The sequence below is a fragment of the Cucurbita maxima genome, unplaced genomic scaffold (genome assembly GCF_002738345.1).
Source record: "Cucurbita maxima cultivar Rimu unplaced genomic scaffold, Cmax_1.0 Cma_Scf00017, whole genome shotgun sequence".
Classification (NCBI taxonomy): Eukaryota; Viridiplantae; Streptophyta; class Magnoliopsida; order Cucurbitales; family Cucurbitaceae; genus Cucurbita; species Cucurbita maxima.
The window spans coordinates 1,015,030-1,034,276 of NW_019272033.1; the positions used below are offsets into that span (position 1 = coordinate 1,015,030).

Sequence of the window (19,247 nt, forward strand, 5' to 3'; positions counted from 1 at the left end):
GTATGTCACCGGCATGAAATACTTACCTAATATGCTACACAAGGACATGTACACCGCGATATTATACTCACTCCTTTTTTTCTAGTGTTTTTGACTGTGTGAATGTACGTTGGCCCTTAGTCAAGTCTATAGTGTACTTATATGAGCATATTTAGTAGGTTCATTTCATTTAATACTTAAATTATTGAATATATAAACAAAATAACAACGTTTCAAATTAACTTATTAAAAAGAATTTGATTTTTTTCTTAAATCAGTCTATAATTTTATAATTATATGTTCGTATTAATATTGAAAATTTAATTGGTTTAATATTAATGGCACGGTCAATTATTTATTTCTTTCTTCCTTATTTGTATCTGTGTCGGTTGGATGAAAGTTCTTCATATGCTAATTTAGAGAATGATTATGAGTTTATAATTCAAGAATTATTGCGAGGTATTTTTGGGTTTTGGAAACAAAGTTCTTGTTGGCCGAAAGTTTCTGAATGATTGATTTGAAGAATGTTTTTGGATTAAATTTCTTTGAAGAATCAATCTATCTGTCACATACTGAAACCCCAAAAACAAAAGAAGAAGAAATTCAATTTAATTGATTGATTATTAAGATTACAGTTCATTTGTGCTTGCGTGGGTTCGTTCTTGTGTTGGGGTTTAGTGATTAGCACGCCTTGCCCTTCATCATTCTCTTCTCTCTCACTACAAAATACAAATACTTTTTTGGGTTTCTTTCTCTCTCTACATTTCTACTCCCTTTTCTCTCTTCTTCACCTCTAACACTTTACTTTCTCTCTCTCTCTCTCTCTCTCTTGTGCGCTGTGGAATTGGAAAACACTATTGTTTGTATGATTCTGATCCTTGGTGGATCTGGGTGCTTCTCCGCTTCAATTTTCAATACCTGATTGTCTTCATCGGCCGTGAGTACTCGCAACTTTCTGCCGTTTAATCTTTTTCTTCTTTGGTTTTGAATTGCGGTTGCTTAGCTAGTTTCTGAAACAGGGTTGTTCTTCGTTTTTATTAGGGATTCTTGTTTGGGGCGTTGTTATGGAAATTTGTGAAGCTGCTGATTCCTGTTCTTTGTTTTGGTTTGAATCGTTTTTGATATAATCGAGTAATTGGTCTTCTGGGATTGGTGATTATGAACATGTTCTATGGCCTCCTGGTTTAGCTGAATTTTGTTGAAAAACTAGATTTGATTCGATTCATTCGTAGAAGTTTGTATTCTTGTAGTTAGTTCTTAATTTCTCTATTAAGGGAGGGTTTAAGCTGTTTACTGATATACATACATTCATGGGATTGTTTTTCTGTTTGTTTGATGTTCTAATTCACTAAGTGGAGTTATAGATGATTCTTCCCATAACTCGAGTGTTGTGCTTGTCTTCGATTTTAATCTGCCTTTCTCGTACAGTTCTCCTGTAGCTGATTTTGCCACCCGTTCCAGTAACGAAAACCCTCATACTGCAACACTGTGTCCGTAGGACTATTCGTGAGGTGAGCTTCTCTACCTGTTATATTTGTTTTCAAGCTAAAGTCAAGATATGTAATACATTCGAATCTTCCGTTCTGGACTTCTTGAACTCGGTAAAGCTGACTAGTAAAGACAATTGCTATTTAATATAGCAATTTGGGCAAGTATTTTACGATTAAGTGGCCAGATTGTGTATGAATCTACTATAACTGTAGTCTACCTTATTATAGTAACTAGCGAGTTACTGCATTTATTCGAGCGATCCACAATTGTCGAAAATTTCTTTTTTACCTACCTCTATCCCGATAAGCTGAAGCCAAAGCTCTTATTTTCTGTTGAGTAATAGTTTGAGTAAGTCTTGAATGAGCCCCTCAAATGCTTGAGGCAAATAAACGCATCTACGTTGTATGTTGATTTGTTCTTATTTTCTGCATAAAGGATCTGTTCGGAATGACTTTCTAAGTGCCTAAAAACGCTTTCTTACACACTAGAACATCATTCCAAACAGTCTCGAGATCAATCTTCTTCATTTCGTAGTTACTTGTTTTGTTCTTCAGGTTGGAATCGCTGTATTTCTGCCGAGTAGTGGGAAACAATATAGAACTAGAGGTGCAAGAACAATATGGCTGTCTCCATGAGAGATTTGGACCCAGCCTTCCAAGGGGCAGGTCAAAAGGCGTATCCTTTATGCATAAGATTTTGAAATTTTCTGGTTTGATATCCATTTTCTGTACAAAACATTCAATCAACCTTATTCCCATGAAACTAATGAGCTCATATTTTGTTCCTTGACACTTAAAAGTGGGCTTGAAATATGGCGGATTGAAAATTTTAATCCTGTTCCTGTTCCAAAGGCTTCTTATGGAAAGTTCTTTACTGGTGACTCCTATATCATTCTCAAGGTAAAGGATTCATTTTCATTCCCTAAATTGCAACATATACATACATATATGCATATTTTCTCCCCTAAGAAGCACTATATGTATCTAAGTCTTGGAATTATTTGTGACACTGATAAGGTTATATGCTCAACTTGTGGAATTTCTTCTTTAATTTGTCTTATTAGTGTACAAGTATCAAATGCCACAAGTGGCTATCTTTTGTTTCAGAATGATTAGACATGAAACGATAGATGAATTTGGGTTGTGCATGAAATGGGGAACACTTATTGTGAGATCTGACGTCGGTTGGAGAGGGGAACATAGTATTATTTATATGGGTGTAGAAACCTCTCTCTAGTAGACGCGTTTTAAAATCGTGAAGCTGACGGCGATACGTAACGTGTCAAACGAACAATAGTGGTGGACTTGGGATGTTACAAATAGTTTAAGAGCCAGACACTGAGCGGTGTGCCAATGAAGACGCTGGCTCCCAAAGGGATGGATTGTGAGATCTTACATTGGTTGGAGAGGGGAACAAATCATTCCTTAAAGGGTATGAAAACCTCTCCCTAGTAGATGCGTTTTAAAACTGTAAGACTGACGGCGATACGTAATGAGTCAAAGCGGACATTATCTACTAGCGGTGGGGGCATTATCTACTAGCGGTGGGCTTGGATTGTTGCACGTATAAAGTGTCTGGTTGTAATTTATAAACCATTTATTAGAGGAGTTGAAAAGTAATGACTATGAAAACAAAATGAAATTCAACATTTAATACAAACAGAGGAGTTGAAAAGTAATGACAAAATGAAATTCAACATTTAATACAAACTTTCGAGTGAGTTATTTATTATATGGTTTAGTTAGATGCTTTAGGGTTTATCTTTTGATTGAGTTCAACCAATGGGGTCTTACTTTTTATTCGAGCTCGCGCATGTCTTAATCAATTAAGTTATGCTCAAATTGATTTTAGAGAGTTTTTAGTTGATAGGTTGGATTTGTGTGGCATAGGGTTAGATACCGAGATGTATGGGGCTTCGTGTCCAAAGCATTCAATTTGTCAGTTCTATAAGTATTAAACTATACCTCATACTAAATCTCAAATTTATAAAACAAATTGTTGGCTACACAAATTCAAAGTTCATGTGTTGAAACATATCATCAATCAAACTAAAAAAAAAAGGAAACGATTTCAGTCATTGTGTTTGTAGTGTTCTTCTTTGGCATGAAGATTCTATGCCCTGAATGACTGTATTCATGTCTTAAACCTTTTTTGTGCAGACAACCTCCCTAAAAAGTGGCACCTTGCGACATGATATTCATTACTGGCTTGGTAGAGATACCACTCAGGTAAAATACCTCTACCAAACAAGTAATACCATTAAAGTACTCTTCAACATCAATTTTTTCCACGGAGTTTTGATTCAGTGACTTATTTATGCACAGGATGAAGCTGGTACTGCTGCTATCAAGACAATTGAACTAGACGCAGCACTAGGTGGACGTGCTGTACAATATCGTGAGGTTCAAGGTCACGAGACAGAGAAGTTCCTGTCCTGTTTCAAACCATGTATTATACCTCAAGAAGGTGGATTTGCATCCGGGTTCAAACATGCTGAGGCTGAGGAACATAAGACTCGGTTGTTTGTGTGTAAAGGAAAACGTGTCGTCCATGTCAAGGAGGCAAGTTCTTGTTTTTGGTTGGGTATCATTGATATCTCTAGCTTTTTATGAATGCTTGCTGAGTTTTCTGGAATTGTGATGATAGGTTCCTTTCAGTCGATCTTCACTCAACCACGATGACATTTTTATTCTCGATACCAAGTCCAAAATTTTCCAATTCAACGGTTCGAACTCATCTATTCAAGAGAGAGCAAAAGCATTGGAAGTTGTTCAATATGTTAAGGATACATATCACAATGGAAAATGTGAGATGGCTGCCATTGGTAAGTTACGATTGATCTGTGAGTTGGAAGTGAAAGATGAACGTTGAGGAATATCAGTTTGTGAGTTTAACTTTTTGTAGAGGATGGAAAGTTGATGGCCGATCCTGAAACTGGAGAATTTTGGGGCTTTTTTGGTGGCTTTGCTCCGCTTCCAAGGAAAACAACTAGTGATGAGGATAAGCATGTTGATTCTCATCCAACTAAGCTTTTTCGGTAATATATTATCTCCTTTTCAGGTTCTTCTCATGTGATATTTGTGAGAATGTTTGCTTCAGCTAGAAAAGGAGACGACCCTGCAACGTAAAAAAATGAGATATTATGTAATTGAACGTCTTTATAAACACGCACGCACATATACTTCTCCACTCTCTTTAAAAGGTTTCAAGGGTTTTGAATAGAAGATTATTGAGTACCCTATTCATAGCTAGAATTATCTTCAGCTAATAGAGTAATAACCAATGACATTAACAAATCCTTAAACTAAATACATTGGACTTTCATATGAGATGGTAAATTGGTAACCGTTATTATGTAGTTCTGAAGCAATATGTCTGCTTTTAAAGAATTGAGAAGGGGGAGCTGGAACCACTTGATGCTGATTCTTTGACAAGGGACCTGCTAGAAACACAAAAATGCTATATTCTAGATTCTGGATTTGATGTATTTGCATGGATGGGAAGAAATACCTCGCTCGATGACCGAAAGAAGGCGACTGCAGCTGCCGAGGTCAGCTCACCCTATACCTGCAAATCCATTTTACTTGGGTAACATGACATCATAGAATTTCTTATTAATTTGTGTTAAGTGAACAGAAACTAGTGCATGGACCTGAAAGACCAAGATCACAAATAACTAGTGTGATTGAAGGTTTCGAGACAGCAACATTCCGATCTAAATTTGATTCGTGGCCTCAAGTTACTAATGTAGTTGTGTCAGAGGATGGCAGAGGAAAGGTCGCAGGTTAGGAAGTAAAAAATTTAAAGATATTTTTCCATTGTTACAATTTTATCTATATTGCTACACTGACTTCATTCCTTATGTGTTGATTTTTGGCGTTTCTTTTAGCTCTTCTGAAGCGTCAAGGGATTAATGTTAAGGGTCTTCTAAAAGCTGATCCTATAAAAGAAGAACCTCAACCATACATTGATTGCACTGGGAATTTGCAGGTGTGGCTTCTGAAGCTCTTGCAATTGTTTTATGAAAATGAGTCTGTCAACTATTTGACTGGAAATTGCTAGTCTACCCAGGACTAGTCAATTATATCTTAGGTTTTCTGGAACTTCTTTTTCCCCATTGTTTGCTCTTCTATATAGAACAAGACATGGTTCTCAACGACTGCTTTTCTTCGTGGTTAACGATTCCTGTTCCTCCATGACACAGGTTTGGCGAGTCAGTGGCAACGAAAAGATTCTCATTCCTACCTCTGATCAGTCAAAATTTTACAGTGGGGATTGCTATATCTTTCAATACTCGTATCCTGGAGACGATAAAGATGAATATCTTATAGGAACATGGTTTGGGAAGCGAAGTGTTGAGGTAATAAATGCTCAAAAAGCTTCTAGATGCCCTCAACCTGAAGAAAAAAAAATCACACCGAAATTTAAAGTTACTTATCGTTCATTTATGCATTCAATACCTCACTTTAACATGATGGTTGATGGTTATGGGAGAAGTTAAAGTCGTAAATTATTGATATGTTAAAATATTTTTTGGAAACTATGAATTAGGAAGTAATGCTTTAACTGTAATTTGTTGTGTTGGGTTAAATCCAGAACATCAATTTAAATATTCCTTTATGCTTCTTTCTGTTAGGTTTATAGTTTACCTTGACCAAGAATTTGGGACATGGTTTATCATTTGCTAGTTTGGTTATAGGACTTCGAACATGATCTATTACTCATTAACAGATCTTGCATCTTAGAATTCAATTGTCCTTGTATGCTCTTTCTTTACGAGAGAAATTTTGGCTAAGAGTATTGAAATTAGAATAGGAGGCTCAAAATTAGGACTTCTTCACATAATGGACACTCTGATGGGAATAAGAGTTTTAGTTTTTTTGTGTATCTAATGTTTCCCCCCTCATACTCTTTTGTCATGTACACACATATAATTTTTGTGCTACATGAACACATTCTAATCTGAGGCCTTATTATTGTTGGGATTCGTTTTTGCTTATCTCCTCCAGGAAGAAAGAGCTACAGCATTATCACTGGTAAACAAGATGGTTGAGTCATTAAAGTTTCTCCCAGTCCAGGTAGGTTCATCACTTGGGGTTGTGATTTCCAATTGATGTACATTCATTTCTTTGATATCTTCTTGTTTCTGATTCATTTCATTGTATTATAGGCTCGCCTTTACGAAGGGAATGAACCGATTCAATTTTATTCAATTTTCCAGAGCTTTGTTGTCTTCAAGGTTTGTTAGATATAATCTGCAGTTAAAGAAAGTTGTAGGAGAATATTTTTTTCTTCTTATTCCATACATGAATTTTGATTTCCTAAAAGATAATGTGATGAAATACACACTTCAGGGAGGCCTAAGTAAGGGATACAAGAATTATGTTGCGGAGAAGGAAATTCAAGATGAAACTTACCAAGAGGATGGGATTGCATTATTTAGAGTCCAGGGCTCTGGACCCGAAAATATGCAAGCAATACAAGTAGACCCGGTACTTGTACTATAGCATTTCGTTAGTTCTTTAATCATGCACACATATGACAAAGATGTCTTTAGTTAACATGATTGCAAAAGGTATAGTAGAAAGATTAAAGTTTATTTAATCTTTTCTACAGTCTTATCACTCTCCTCCATATGAGAAAAGGTACGTGTGAACTATTGGTATCAATTAGAGAGAGAATTTCACAAGAGCTCCTGAAATTGTTATCATAATAAGTCACTACTAAACATAGCATATAACTAGCGTAACTCAAAGACTTCATCGACATCATTTTGATCACTACTAAACTTGAAAGTTAAATTGATAGATTATGATGTATTTAAATCTTTATGTATATATTCTTACCTTTCCCCATCTTTTTTCTCCCTCGGCAGGTTGCATCATCTTTAAATTCCTCCTACTGCTACATATTGAATAGCAGCTCCTCTGTCTTTACATGGTCTGGAAGCCTCACAAACTCAGATAATCAAGAACTTGTCGAGCGATTGCTGGATTTGATAAAGGTTGTGTAGTTCTCTCAGCTTGGACACAAGAGTTTGATTTCTAAACAGAGCTTCTTGACAAATGTGTTCTGTATGAAATAAACCTGATTGCATAAATTTGTTGCAATCTATCATTTCACATCCATACGCTTTTCACTTTGGCAAAGAAGTCATACTTATCTGAGTTTGAGTTTTGTTTAACAAGATAGGTCAGAATTTTGTTTATCTTGTTACATTTCTTTTTATTGATTTCTCACTTGTGTTTCAATTGCCAGCAGCCCAATGTACAGTCTAGACCACAAAAAGAAGGTACAGAATCTGAACAATTTTGGAATTTGCTGGGAGGCAAATCTGAATATCCTAGCCAAAAAGTCAGTCGAGAGGCTGAAAGTGATCCACACCTATTTTCTTGTACCTTCTCTGGAGGTTAGTATAATTCTTCCTGCTAGTGAAAAATTTATGCCTTGTCCTGTACTCTTCCATTCCGCTACACTTCTAAATCTTCCTCCTTTTCCTGTGAACTTGTGATGGCCATGATGAACTTGCAGGAAATTTGAAGGTACATTCTTTTCTCGTTCTGATCCATAAATTTCCTATAATTTATACTATCACGTTCTTTCATTTCTTCTCAATACAAGCTTAGTTTCCTTAGAAAGAACAAAAAAAAAGAGAAGAAACAAAAGAAACAAAAACATTAAGAAGCGACTGTAAATGACCGTCTTTCCCGAGAAGGTATAATGTGAAGTTTCGCAGGTGGTGGAGGTATATAACTTTGATCAAGATGATTTGATGACCGAGGACATACACATTCTGGATAATCACTCAGAGACATATGTATGGATTGGCCAACAAGTCGACTCCAAGAGTAGATTGCATGCTTTAACTATTGGTGAGGTACGAATAACGTATTTCCTAGCCAACTTCATGTGTTACTTTTCGCCAATGTTCCGTTATATCATCTGGCTATTCAACTGGGAAGAAATTTTTCGACATTCAATCTGCCCCTTTCTTTTCCCCACCAATGTTATATCTAAGTTCTTGATATATCAATGTCATCGGTTCTATGTTATTTTCATATCTTGGGAGTCTGATACTAAAAGTTTTCCAGGTTCATTCATCATTGTCTTCTCGACAAACTATGATTCTCATTATTGGTAATTTTCTTTCTTATTGCAACAGAAATTTCTAAAACATGATTTTCTTCTGGAAAATCTATCTTCTGAAGCTCCGGTGTACATTATCACGGAAGGAAGTGAACCCCCTTTCTTTACTCGCTTCTTTAAATGGGACTCTGCAAAATCTTTGGTAAGCATTCGACATTTATTCTAGTATGTATGCCTATAAATTATCTGCAAGCAATTAAGATTTTCGATCTTAAACAGATGCACGGAAACTCGTTCCAAAGAAAACTTACAATAGTCAAAAGCGGAGGCACTCCTGCTCAAGATGTAAGGCTTCTTTATATAGTTTCAATTCTTAACCCCCACCCACAAACACAGTCCATTGATTTTCTTAATCTGGATTATGTTCCTTTTATTTCTTCACATTATCATCAACCACCCTCTTCTGCTCTTCACATTCTTTTCCTAGTTTCCTGGTCTTTATTGATGCCCCCATTAATAAGTGACTTCATTATTACTCAGAAACCAAAGCGAAGAACACCGGTATCATATGGTGGGAGGTCTGCAGTCCCAGACAAATCACAACGCTCTAGGAGCATGTCTTTTAGTCCTGAAAGGGTCCGTGTAAGGGGGAGGTCTCCTGCTTTCAATGCATTGGCTGCTACTTTTGAGAACCCCAATACAAGGAACCTTTCTACTCCACCCCCAGTTAGAAAGATCTACCCGAAATCAGTGAGCCCAGATTCAGCAAAATTAGCTGCCGCAAAATCTACCATAGCAGCTCTTGGTGCTAGCTTTGAACAGCCACCACCTGCTCGAGAAGCTATTATACCACATTCAATAAAAGGTAGCCTTCAATTTATAAATCCATGGCAGCTATTTCATGGTCGTACCTGACATAATTACCTTGTATTGGGTGAACTGACTCCTCCAGAGCCTCCCAAACCCAAGCTGGAGACTAATAATAATGGTGAGGTTAATGATAAGGAGAAGCAAAACTCAAAGACGGTCGGAATTGAAACTCTCACAATACAGGAAGATGTGAAAGAAGGTGAGGCTGAAGATGATGAAGGCCTCGCAATATATCCATATGACCGTCTAAAAACTACATCTACCGATCCCATTTCAGACATTGATGTGACAAGACGAGAGGTAATATTAAAAAAGTAACGCTTCAACTTGAGTCTATAGATTCTTAATATGATATTTTCTAAGATGCTTAAATTTGCAACTCTGCAGACTTACCTCTCATCAGAAGAGTTCAGGGCAAAGTTTGGAATGACCAAAGAGGCATTTTATAAGTTGCCAAAATGGAAACAGAATAAGCATAAAATGGCCCTTCAACTATTCTAACTCCTGTATGGTTTTCTCTGATCATTTCACTCAGTTTCCTGCAATTCTATGTTACCAGTGGAAGAGGCTTGGTTTTCAAATCTATTTGTTGTTAGATGTAAGGAGCCTTCTGAACTGGCTGGACTCAACTGGTAAGGAGTGGAAGGGCCAGCTTCAGTGCATTTTTAGCTGCTTCTGTTGCCCAGAGACTTGTGTTCATGATTGATGGACAAATTCAAGTTCTGGTTTTTGCTTGCGTCCTTGCAAACATCTTTACCTTATTTATTTCTTTACTAAGCATTTGGTATTCATTTTAATGTTAAACCTATGTTGTGAGCTTGCAATTTTTTTCAGGGGAGCAGTTAGGTGGTCTGCAATTTAGTTTTCCTTTTATTTGCAGTTCCCGAGAAAGAACAACCGTGTGTACAGCAGAGTGTAATACTTCAGATGACAATAAACTTATAAAAAGTGTGATTTTCATTATATCTTTCCCTCTACGTTTTCCTGCACTCGCTCTTTCGATTTTGACATTTCTGTTCGGGATGTTTGATATTCCAAGGTTGTCATCTTTCAACTACTGTTGTAAAGAACGAGTTATCAAACAGATCTAAAGTGCGTGAATAGAGTGTCAAATACCTTCAGACATTGTGAAGCATTCAAGCTTGTGACCTGTAGGTGCCATTTTGAGTAAGGATTGAATCTACAACAAAGCTTTCTTAATTTTATTGCTCAAACAACAATATAACCTAATTTTACTCCAGAGATAAGACGATGTATTTTCTTAAAATGGTAATAAATTCATATTCACTCATATGAAGAACACGTAATCCCAGCTTAAAAGCAGATTCAGATTTGTAACTACCCCCCAATTCATTCAGTTTCCCCAAGCCAATTCAAGATTTAAAACCAGACCTTCAATGAAATTCTAAACTAAAAAACATAGAACATTCCACTAGGCGCCATGGAAATTAAACTTATCTGAAGGCGCTAAAGCCGTAGGGAAGACGTTGCTCCTGCATCGAATTCAAGAAATCGTTCGAACTCCTTGGATTATGAAGTTAAATTCGAGCAAAATGATGATCTTGAGCCTACGGAATAAAGGAAGAATTAAGGTCAGAAGAAATCTCCAGAATGAATTTGAATTACCGGTGGCGTGAGATCAAATTAAGCAGCTAAATCGTTGTTGATCAAAAAAGATGAGATCTGGAAGGAGTTTGAATTGAAGACAGATTCCTCGCGTTTTCTTTTTTGTATTGCCAAAGAAAATGGAAACTTCTGGAACCTAATTTCGTCGTCTGCTATAAATGGAAGATCCTAACTTCATCTAGTTCAATTTCATTTTCCCCTTCTCACGCTTTTAATTAAGCAAAAATTAGCATAAATCACCTATAAGGATGTGCTCCATTGTTTGCATGTAATCCAGGGATAGAGAAGTCTTTTCCATGTTCGTCTCGTCTCCTATTTCATTTTTTATTTTAGCTAATTTTTTTATTTTTTATTTTTATAGGAATCAGATAGAATTTTTAAATATTTATTTTAAAAACTATTCTATTCATTTATATAGTAACTAAGTGCATATATATATATATATATATATATATATAATAAGTTATTATATATTTATATCGTACATATAAATATTGATATAGGTATATTTATATATAAATATGTAGTGGAATGGGGTGGGGGTAGGTAGAGTCGGGGTCAAGGTTAGAGTTGAAGTCGAGGACAAAATTGAAAAATGCAATTACTTATAACCTGTAACATGTCTGTAACATATCAGGTAAGAAGAAATAAATAAATTTTAAATAATAATTAAAAATAAAATAACGGACAAAATAAGATAATTGTACTCGCGTGTAATTTTAAACTAAATTTTCGTAATTATCATTGAATTATATTTATATCTATATAATAAATACATATCAATATTAGTATTGAGTTATATGTAATATCTATAAATATAAACATTTATGTTAAAATTTTGCAAAGGGAAAAGTAACGTTTTATTTATTTTGGTTATATATATATATTAACAAAAGTAGAATTAAAACCTTAATCGTATTTAATATTAGTATTATTAATTTTTAAAAAATTTACGGAGTTTAATGTGAAGACAAAAGACAAAAGGAAATCCAGAGAAAGGAGTTTCACGAGATTCCGAGATTTTCAGTGACTTGATGGCGACTGTTCTGCTTTCCAGTTTCTGATCAAAATGGCAACAACAATATAAACCAAAATTCGAGTACACGGCTATGGATTAACAGCGCTAAGATTCCCGATCTGAATCAGGAACAAGGACGAACACTACACCACCGACGGCGAAGATTTCCAACAACGAAAACATAAAGGGCTTCTAAATGAGTGGCGAAAAGGTTGTGGCATCTTCTGGAGCTTCTTCGGGTTCCGTGGACGTCGTTAAGGGCATCAATGGCCTTGATAAAGTCGTCCTTCGCGATCCGCGTGGTAGTTCTGCTGAGGTATTGTGGGGGATTTGAGTAATTGAGAAATGAGATCATTGTTGGAATTTTCTAGGCTTTGTTATCTGAATGTTTTGATTGATTTATTTGTGAATTTGTTTTTGTGAGCTTTTTTGAGATGCGGAATTGATCTGATTTTGAACTAAGGTGTTCGCCTTCTTTCGATTTTAATCGGGGGAGTGGAGTTGGGATCTTAATTTCTGTGGCTTGCGTTTCTTTGTTGCTTTGATTCTATTGGATTCCTGGATTGAATTGTATGTTCTCTCGGGTTAAAATTTGGTTGATCTGTTCTTGTATTTATATTCGTGCACGTCGTTAGGATCTTGGCCTCGGCCATTTTCGGGCTGTGTATGTGTGCATGACATTTCTGATCTCTTATTTCTCACGTGCATCAAAGATTTTAGTTACTGTAATGAATTCTTTGAAGGAACTGTAGCTGGACAAAATTTCTACCTTCAGAAGGGGGACGGTGGCTGTAGGGAAAACAACCCTGTGACAGGACTATTATCTTCTCTTGATTCTAAAACCTATGTTATTTATTGATGAGTTCATGCTTATCATTCTACTCAACTCCTGGATTTCATTTTTCTGTAGTGTTGTTCAGATTTGAGCGGACAGGTTTTGTTTCTTTATGTGGCAACTGATTAATGTTTGTTCTCTCCAGGTATATTTATATGGGGCCCACGTGACATCTTGGAAGAATGATCATGGGGAAGAGATGCTTTTTGTTAGTAACAAGGTGCTATTGAATTTTCTTTTTACATATTTTTAACCAATTGAATCATTCTAATTTCTTTGATACACTATCCTACTTTCGACTATTCTAACCTTGGTTAGAAGTAGAAATAATGAAACAGTTCTTGAGTTGGTCTTATCTTCAATTTCCCGACCATACTTCTTTTTTTTTTTTTTTTTTTGGTTCTAGAAATGAGGTTGCGTTCTTAATCATGTGGTTAGAATAGTTGAAAGTAAGAAACAGTTCTTGAGTTGGTCTCGTCTTCAATTTCCCGACGATACTTCTTTTTTTTTTTTGGTTCTAGAAATGAGGTTGCATTCTTAATCATGTGGTTAGAATAGTTGAAAGTAAGAAACAGTTCTTGAGTTGGTCTCGTCTTCAATTTCCCGACGATACTTCTTTTTTTTTTTGGTTCTAGAAATGAGGTTGCGTTCTTAATCATGTGGTTAGAATAGTTGAAAGTAAGAAACAGTTCTTGAGTTGGTCTCGTCTTCAATTTCCCGACGATACTTCTTTTTTTTTTTGGTTCTAGAAATGAGGTTGCGTTCTTAATCATGTGGTTAGAATAGTTGAAAGTAAGAAACAGTTCTTGAGTTGGTCTCGTCTTCAATTTCCCGACGATACTTCTTTTTTTTTTTTTGGTTCTAGAAATGAGGTTGCGTTCTTAATCATGTGGTTAGAATAGTTGAAAGTAAGAAACAGTTCTTGAGTTGGTCTTATCTTCAATTTCCCGACCATACTTCTTTTTTTTTTTTTTTTTTTGGTTCTAGAAATGAGGTTGCATTCTTAATCATGAATCTTGGTGTTTTTATAAGATTTTTTTGGGCCTAGGATTAACACGAGTAAATGTCAGATTATTGTACTCATTGTGATGCGGAGAAGCTCAAGAGTTGGGGCAAAAATGATGGGTCTCCCTTTTGGAAGTAATCCCAAATCCATCTCCTTTTAGAATCTGGTGGTGGGCAAAGTTAGGAAAAGATTAGCCTCTTGAAAGAAAAGTTTCTAAAGCTGGTAGACTAACTTTGATTTGCTTTGTATTGAGTGGTATCCTGTTTATTATTTCTAAGGGATGGAATGAGGAAACTTGTTGAAATTGGTTTGGTGGGAGGTATTGAGAGGCTGGTTTATTAGCCAAATGGCTTTGGCATTTCACCCTTGAACCCAACTCTCTCTGTCACAGGGTTATTGAAAGCAAGTTTGGTCTTCATCCTTTTGAGTGGCTATTGGGTAGGGTTAAAGGCAATTACCATAATTTGTGGATGATATCTATTTTGAGCTCCCTTCTTTCTCTCACTTGGTTCATTGTGTGACGGTCAGGAGTAGGAAACGTATTGTTGAGAAGATCAGTAGGCGGGAGATAGATCCCTTTGCTTTGCATTTCCTTGTCTCTATCATTTGTCTTCTTTAAAAATCATGTGATGTCTGATTTTTTGGTCTGGTTGGGAAGATCAGTTTGCTTTTTGTTTGGGTTTTGTTGCTCTTTGACTGATAATGACACAATAAATGATGTCTCTCTGCCTTGCTTGTGGAGGTCATTTTTAGGCTTGGGAGAAGGGATATTTGAGTGTAGAGTCCCAACTCTTTGGAGGATTTTTAGGATTGAGTGCCCTTCATAATAAATTATTTTTAATTGAGCTTTCTTGGGTAACTCGTTGGTTTGGTGGCAATGTTTCCTCCCTCCTGGTGAGGAGTTCAATCCCCATTTTCCCCTGCCCCTGTTTATGGTGTAATGCAATATTTCCAAAACGACTAAACGTTTGTAATCACTATGTAATTTTGATTAACCTTGATCGGAGGTGTTACTTGGTGGTGGTCATCTCTACCCCAACCATTAGTTTCTGACTCGTTTGGGTTGTCCTTGACATTGTTATGCTTCTTATAAAAAAAATTTAGAAGGATTCAGAGAATGTTCACTTATTGATATACTTTTTCCATTCTAACATTCTTAAGATCATAATTAACATTGGCCTACGCTATTATTTTCTTGTTAAATCTTATATACTTGATACCATTTCCATGTATTTGTACTCTTATTTCTTATGATGTACAATTTAGTCTTCTAAATTCATAAATCCTGTTAAGAATGAATTTGAGATTTTCTGTTAACTGAAACGTGATTGTTTCTTTGACAATGATATTTTTATCCTTGGTAACCGCAAGAGTGTAAGGTTGTTGCTGTCATTAATTTATCCTTGAACTTTGAGTTTCTTGTAATTTCAGGTTACTTTATCAGAATGATTAATAAATTTTTTGTTGCTGTGCAGGCCATTTTCAAGCCTCTAAAACCGATTCGTGGAGGGATTCCGATATGTTTTCCTCAAGTATGTGCTTCTTTGCAAGTTAATGCATGGAATGGATCTTATGTTTGATCTTATTCTGTTTCATAATAATTATGCATTCGTGCAGTTTTCAAATCTTGGTCCTCTTGAGGCACATGGATTTGCTAGAATAAGACTTTGGAGCATTGATAATAATCCACCTCCTCTTCAAACGAATACCTCCAGTAAGACTTTTGTTGATCTAATCCTAAAGCCCTCTGAAGAGGATGCAAGGGTTTGGCCTCATAGGTAAAATGTTACATGTTTACTTGCGAATTATTCTGAAAATTCCTTATAGGGTTCATGCAGCGTTGTCATTCCTATCACTACAAAATTTCCATTCAGTCAATAATATCGTTCTTTTACTAAATTGTAGTTATGAGTACCGTCTGAGGGTATCTCTAGGACCTTCTGGAGAGCTATCGTTGACATCACGTGTTAGGAATACCAATGCAGATGGAAAGCCTTTCTCGTTCACATTTGCTTATCACACTTACTTCTCAGTATCAGACATAAGGTACTAGCAACTTCACCTAATACTTGTCTGTGTTTTTCAAATATTTACAAATTGTTGATGAGGTTCTCAGCTCTTATCTAAAACAGTCAAAAGGAGGTAGAGTTATGGTATAAGACATACTAGATAGAGCTTAGAACTGGTTTCTACCATCAATTTTGAAATTGTTTACTTTCACCTCATTTTTCAAGCAAGTTGAAGCTTAATTCTCTTCCCCAGCCATCAGTGTGGGTTTTATCATCACAATTATGCAATCTTTGTTGTACTATAGTTCGATTGCTTTTGAAATTGAAGCAGGGACATGTTGATGGATCGTCATTTTGTTTTCCATGCACATGGAAAACATTTCTCTGGTATTCTTGGGAACTCTTGGTTTTTCGGTGTGTGAGAAATATTTGGTTAGAGAGAAATTGGAAACCATTTTGAGGATTCCTTTGCTAGGAACAAGTCTTTTTACAAAGCTATGTTTTGGATGAGTAGATGGTTTACGCTTTCAAAGTCTTTGCGTAGTTATTCATCTTTTCATATACTAGTCAATTGGAGGGTTTTTGTAGCTATGTTGGCTAGTTTGGAGGTTTCATCTTCCTCCACTTCTTACAAGAAGAGAGAGGGAAAAAAAAAAAAAAAAAGGAAAAGGAAAAAGAGAATAACATGACGTTGTGAAATTGGACACGTACCTTAGCAATAAACTTGATTGTGTGTAGCTGAGAAAGATGTTGACTCAATATATTGAAGATTGTTTCGTCAGTACTTTTTAGGAATCTTCCTTTGGTTGCTTCTCTAGTGCTTTTCAGTTTCCATTTGCACCGTAGTGAGGAAAAACATCTCTGAGGTATTTGTTCTCAAAGCTACAATTAAAAAAAAATCCTTCACTACAGCTGTGCTATCTCTTTCCTTCTTTATCAAACAAATTGAAATAAGCTGACAGAATTAGATTTACCACTGAGTATTGGTGTAATATCAAGGAAGTAATGAGTACATTTTCTGTAATTTAAACGTGACTACTAATATGAGGTCCTGATTTTCCAGCATTTTCAAATTGAAACGGTTGAGCAAGCCCCTTTTAGCTAAATAGTTTTTGCATTTTTATCTCGAGTGCAGTACCTTATTGCATAAGGTTATTGTGATCAAATTTTGGGCCATATCCGTCTGAATGGATCTCTATTGGGTTAGAAGCATTTACAAAATCCTTTGGAACGCATCATTGAGGAGCTTCTAGTCTTCATTCCTTTTCCTTGACAGTCAGTTGGGGATGGGACACTTTTTTTGGGAGGGTAAGTGGTTGAAAGATAGAACCCTCTGCTCTTTGTTTCCTCATTTATTCCATTTATCCTTGATGAGGAGTCAGTCGGTAGGTGCCGTTCTATCTCATCCCTTGTCCTCTCCTTTGCTTGAAGAGATCTCAGTGCAAGGTTTAGTGATCTTTTAGATTCTAGTTTTCTCTATGGGCTTGTATGGTGAAACCTTTCTGTGTGTTCTTATTTTTTCTCAATGAAAGTTTAGTTACTTATCCAAAGGAAAAAAAGTTAAATTTGTACTGTGAGTAATGTGTTAGTTGTGTACCACTTAATTTTTTAAAGATAAATTAACATCGATTATCCTGCGAGAGGAGAAAATTCTATTGAAGGGAAAATTTGAAGATCTTGATAGGAAGAAGGCTTTATGAGAGTTAAATCTAAGGTGAAGTGGGCAAAAGAGGGGGTCTGCTATATGTCTTTTTTCCATAATAAATTAGCAAAGGGGAGGAGGAATAAGAATCTCATTGATTCTTTAGTTGGTGAGAATGGTGAAATTCATTAGAGGAACAGTGCGGTGAAGAATGGTATTGTCTATTTTCTCAGCCCTCGTTTTCCTTGGAGCCTTTTTGGAGGGCTTCATCTGGATCCCTATTTCTGATAAGTTAGGAAAGAATTGAAGGCTCCTGTCTCTTTGGAAGAAATTTGTAAGGTCGTCTTTGGTTTTGGGAACTCCTTTGTCTAGATGGTTGTGGTGTTTTCTTTTGGAGCTGAGTGCCTGATTGACATTGGTTTATTGCGATTAATTATGGTTTCTGATTTGTGTGTATCTTCCTCTTCTGTTAATACATTCCAGTGGAGGTTTCCATGTAAAGAATTAGCTAATTAGGAGAAATAACATTTTCAAATAAATTGAATTCTGACCATCTTACAAACCTTATACGGAAAGAAAGTTTTTTTCCTCTGTTTCTTTACGGTAAACCATCTATTTTTGCAGTTCATTTTCGCTTATTGGCACAAAATTTGAAAAATTGTTAAGGTAATTCATGGCTTGTTTATCTTGTATCTAAAAAGAGATAGTTGCCTATGGCCAGTGAAGTTCGGGTGGAAGGTTTGGAGACCTTGGACTATTTTGACAACTTGCAGAGTAGAGCGCGTTTTACTGAACAGGGGGATGCTTTAACTTTTGAATCAGAAGTGAGTTCAGGTATTCTATTTCTTCTCGTTCTTTTAGTCATTACATTGTACTCAAGACATTCTCTTTTGTGTTTGGGTTGAATAGGTGGACAAGATATTTCTTAGCTCTCCATCTAAGATTGCAATTCTGGATCATGAGAAGAAAAGGACTTTTGTAGTTCGAAAAGAAGGACTTCCAGATGCTGGTAAGAAATGTTTTTCTTTTTATTTTCCTGTTTAATTTCAAGGAACGAGGGTCGTCCTTGAGGCTTCGAGTTCTTTTAGTTGTAGTTCCCTCATTCAGGATCTTTACTCTCACAAAAGGGTTCTGGATCAAAATCTTTGTTTTTTAATTTGGGAGGATAAATATCCTAGAAAAGTTAAAATTTTCATCTGGGGAGCTTATTTTAAGAACAAATCATCCGCTTCAGAAAAGATCCTAGGAACCCTTCAATTCATAACTCTTTCTCCAAGTGTAGCTGAATCTCAAAATCACATACATCAATCACAGTAACAAGGCAACCTCGTTTTGGAACATGCTTTTCTCTCCCTTCGGCTGGTGCTTTTCTTTGAACTCAAAAAATTCAGCAAATATTTACTCTCTCCTTTCAAGAAAAGACATTTTTTTTTTTTGCCTTAATCTCATCAGTGCACATAGATCGAGAGAAACCATATGACTCCTTTAGCCAAAGACAGAAGTCCTTTCTTTTTAATAGTGTCTTTTTGTGCTTATTGGAATGGTACTTTTGTAACCTTCATTTTCCTTGGATGCTTCAATCTCTTTTGAATATTTCACTCTGTTTTTTTTTTAGTTCTGTTTCTTAAAAAAAAAAAAAAAAAAAAAAAAAAAAAAAAAAAAAAAAAAAAAAAAAAAAAAAAAAA

At 35.8% G+C, this 19,247-nt stretch overlaps 2 protein-coding genes and 4 long non-coding RNA genes across 10 annotated transcripts in view; 3 read left to right on the plus strand and 3 right to left on the minus strand.

Annotated features, from left to right (window-relative positions):
• The first annotated feature begins 633 nt into the window (after nt 1–633).
• On the plus strand, nt 634–10,391 carry LOC111492524 (villin-4-like). 4 transcript variants are annotated; one of them, XM_023141888.1, is made up of 24 exons: nt 634–920; nt 1,408–1,490; nt 2,025–2,145; nt 2,270–2,369; nt 3,630–3,698; nt 3,795–4,031; nt 4,117–4,294; nt 4,375–4,507; nt 4,858–5,020; nt 5,107–5,254; nt 5,360–5,460; nt 5,675–5,830; nt 6,480–6,548; nt 6,641–6,709; nt 6,825–6,962; nt 7,346–7,474; nt 7,729–7,879; nt 8,002–8,012; nt 8,207–8,347; nt 8,633–8,758; nt 8,836–8,901; nt 9,097–9,421; nt 9,509–9,726; nt 9,814–10,391. In XM_023141888.1, the coding sequence occupies exons 3-24, from the start codon at nt 2,090–2,092 to the stop codon at nt 9,925–9,927; spliced, it is 2,898 nt and encodes a 965-aa protein (XP_022997656.1). In that variant the 5' UTR covers nt 634–920; nt 1,408–1,490; nt 2,025–2,089; the 3' UTR covers nt 9,928–10,391. The 4 variants fall into 4 exon arrangements, with proteins under 4 accessions (XP_022997656.1, XP_022997660.1, XP_022997657.1 ...); XM_023141892.1 differs by having other exon boundaries at nt 7,732–7,879; XM_023141889.1 differs by having other exon boundaries at nt 634–916.
• Nucleotides 4,488–7,431, minus strand: LOC111492527. The gene is made up of 3 exons (XR_002719883.1): nt 7,317–7,431; nt 4,981–5,037; nt 4,488–4,587 (listed from the first exon to the last, which is right to left on the minus strand). It is a non-coding gene; the product is annotated as an uncharacterized LOC111492527 (long non-coding RNA).
• LOC111492528 lies at nt 8,542–9,103 on the minus strand. The gene is made up of 2 exons (XR_002719884.1): nt 8,868–9,103; nt 8,542–8,744 (listed from the first exon to the last, which is right to left on the minus strand). It is a non-coding gene; the product is annotated as an uncharacterized LOC111492528 (long non-coding RNA).
• On the minus strand, nt 10,248–10,998 carry LOC111492526. Its single transcript, XR_002719882.1, has 2 exons — nt 10,543–10,998; nt 10,248–10,483 (listed from the first exon to the last, which is right to left on the minus strand). It is a non-coding gene; the product is annotated as an uncharacterized LOC111492526 (long non-coding RNA).
• Nucleotides 10,999–12,022: 1,024 nt separating this feature from the next.
• The window catches only part of LOC111492525 (putative glucose-6-phosphate 1-epimerase), a 9,786-nt gene continuing 2,561 nt past the window's right edge, over nt 12,023–19,247 (plus strand). For both annotated transcript variants that reach the window (XM_023141893.1, XM_023141894.1), the window contains exons 1-7: nt 12,023–12,386; nt 13,051–13,125; nt 15,387–15,443; nt 15,529–15,689; nt 15,817–15,957; nt 18,284–18,386; nt 18,472–18,571. In XM_023141893.1, coding sequence (XP_022997661.1) covers nt 12,267–12,386; nt 13,051–13,125; nt 15,387–15,443; nt 15,529–15,689; nt 15,817–15,957; nt 18,284–18,386; nt 18,472–18,571 — 757 coding nt within the window. In that variant the 5' untranslated portion in view covers nt 12,023–12,266. The remainder of the gene's footprint in view (nt 12,387–13,050; nt 13,126–15,386; nt 15,444–15,528; nt 15,690–15,816; nt 15,958–18,283; nt 18,387–18,471; nt 18,572–19,247) is intronic.
• On the plus strand, nt 13,691–15,035 carry LOC111492529. The gene is made up of 2 exons (XR_002719885.1): nt 13,691–13,777; nt 13,976–15,035. It is a non-coding gene; the product is annotated as an uncharacterized LOC111492529 (long non-coding RNA).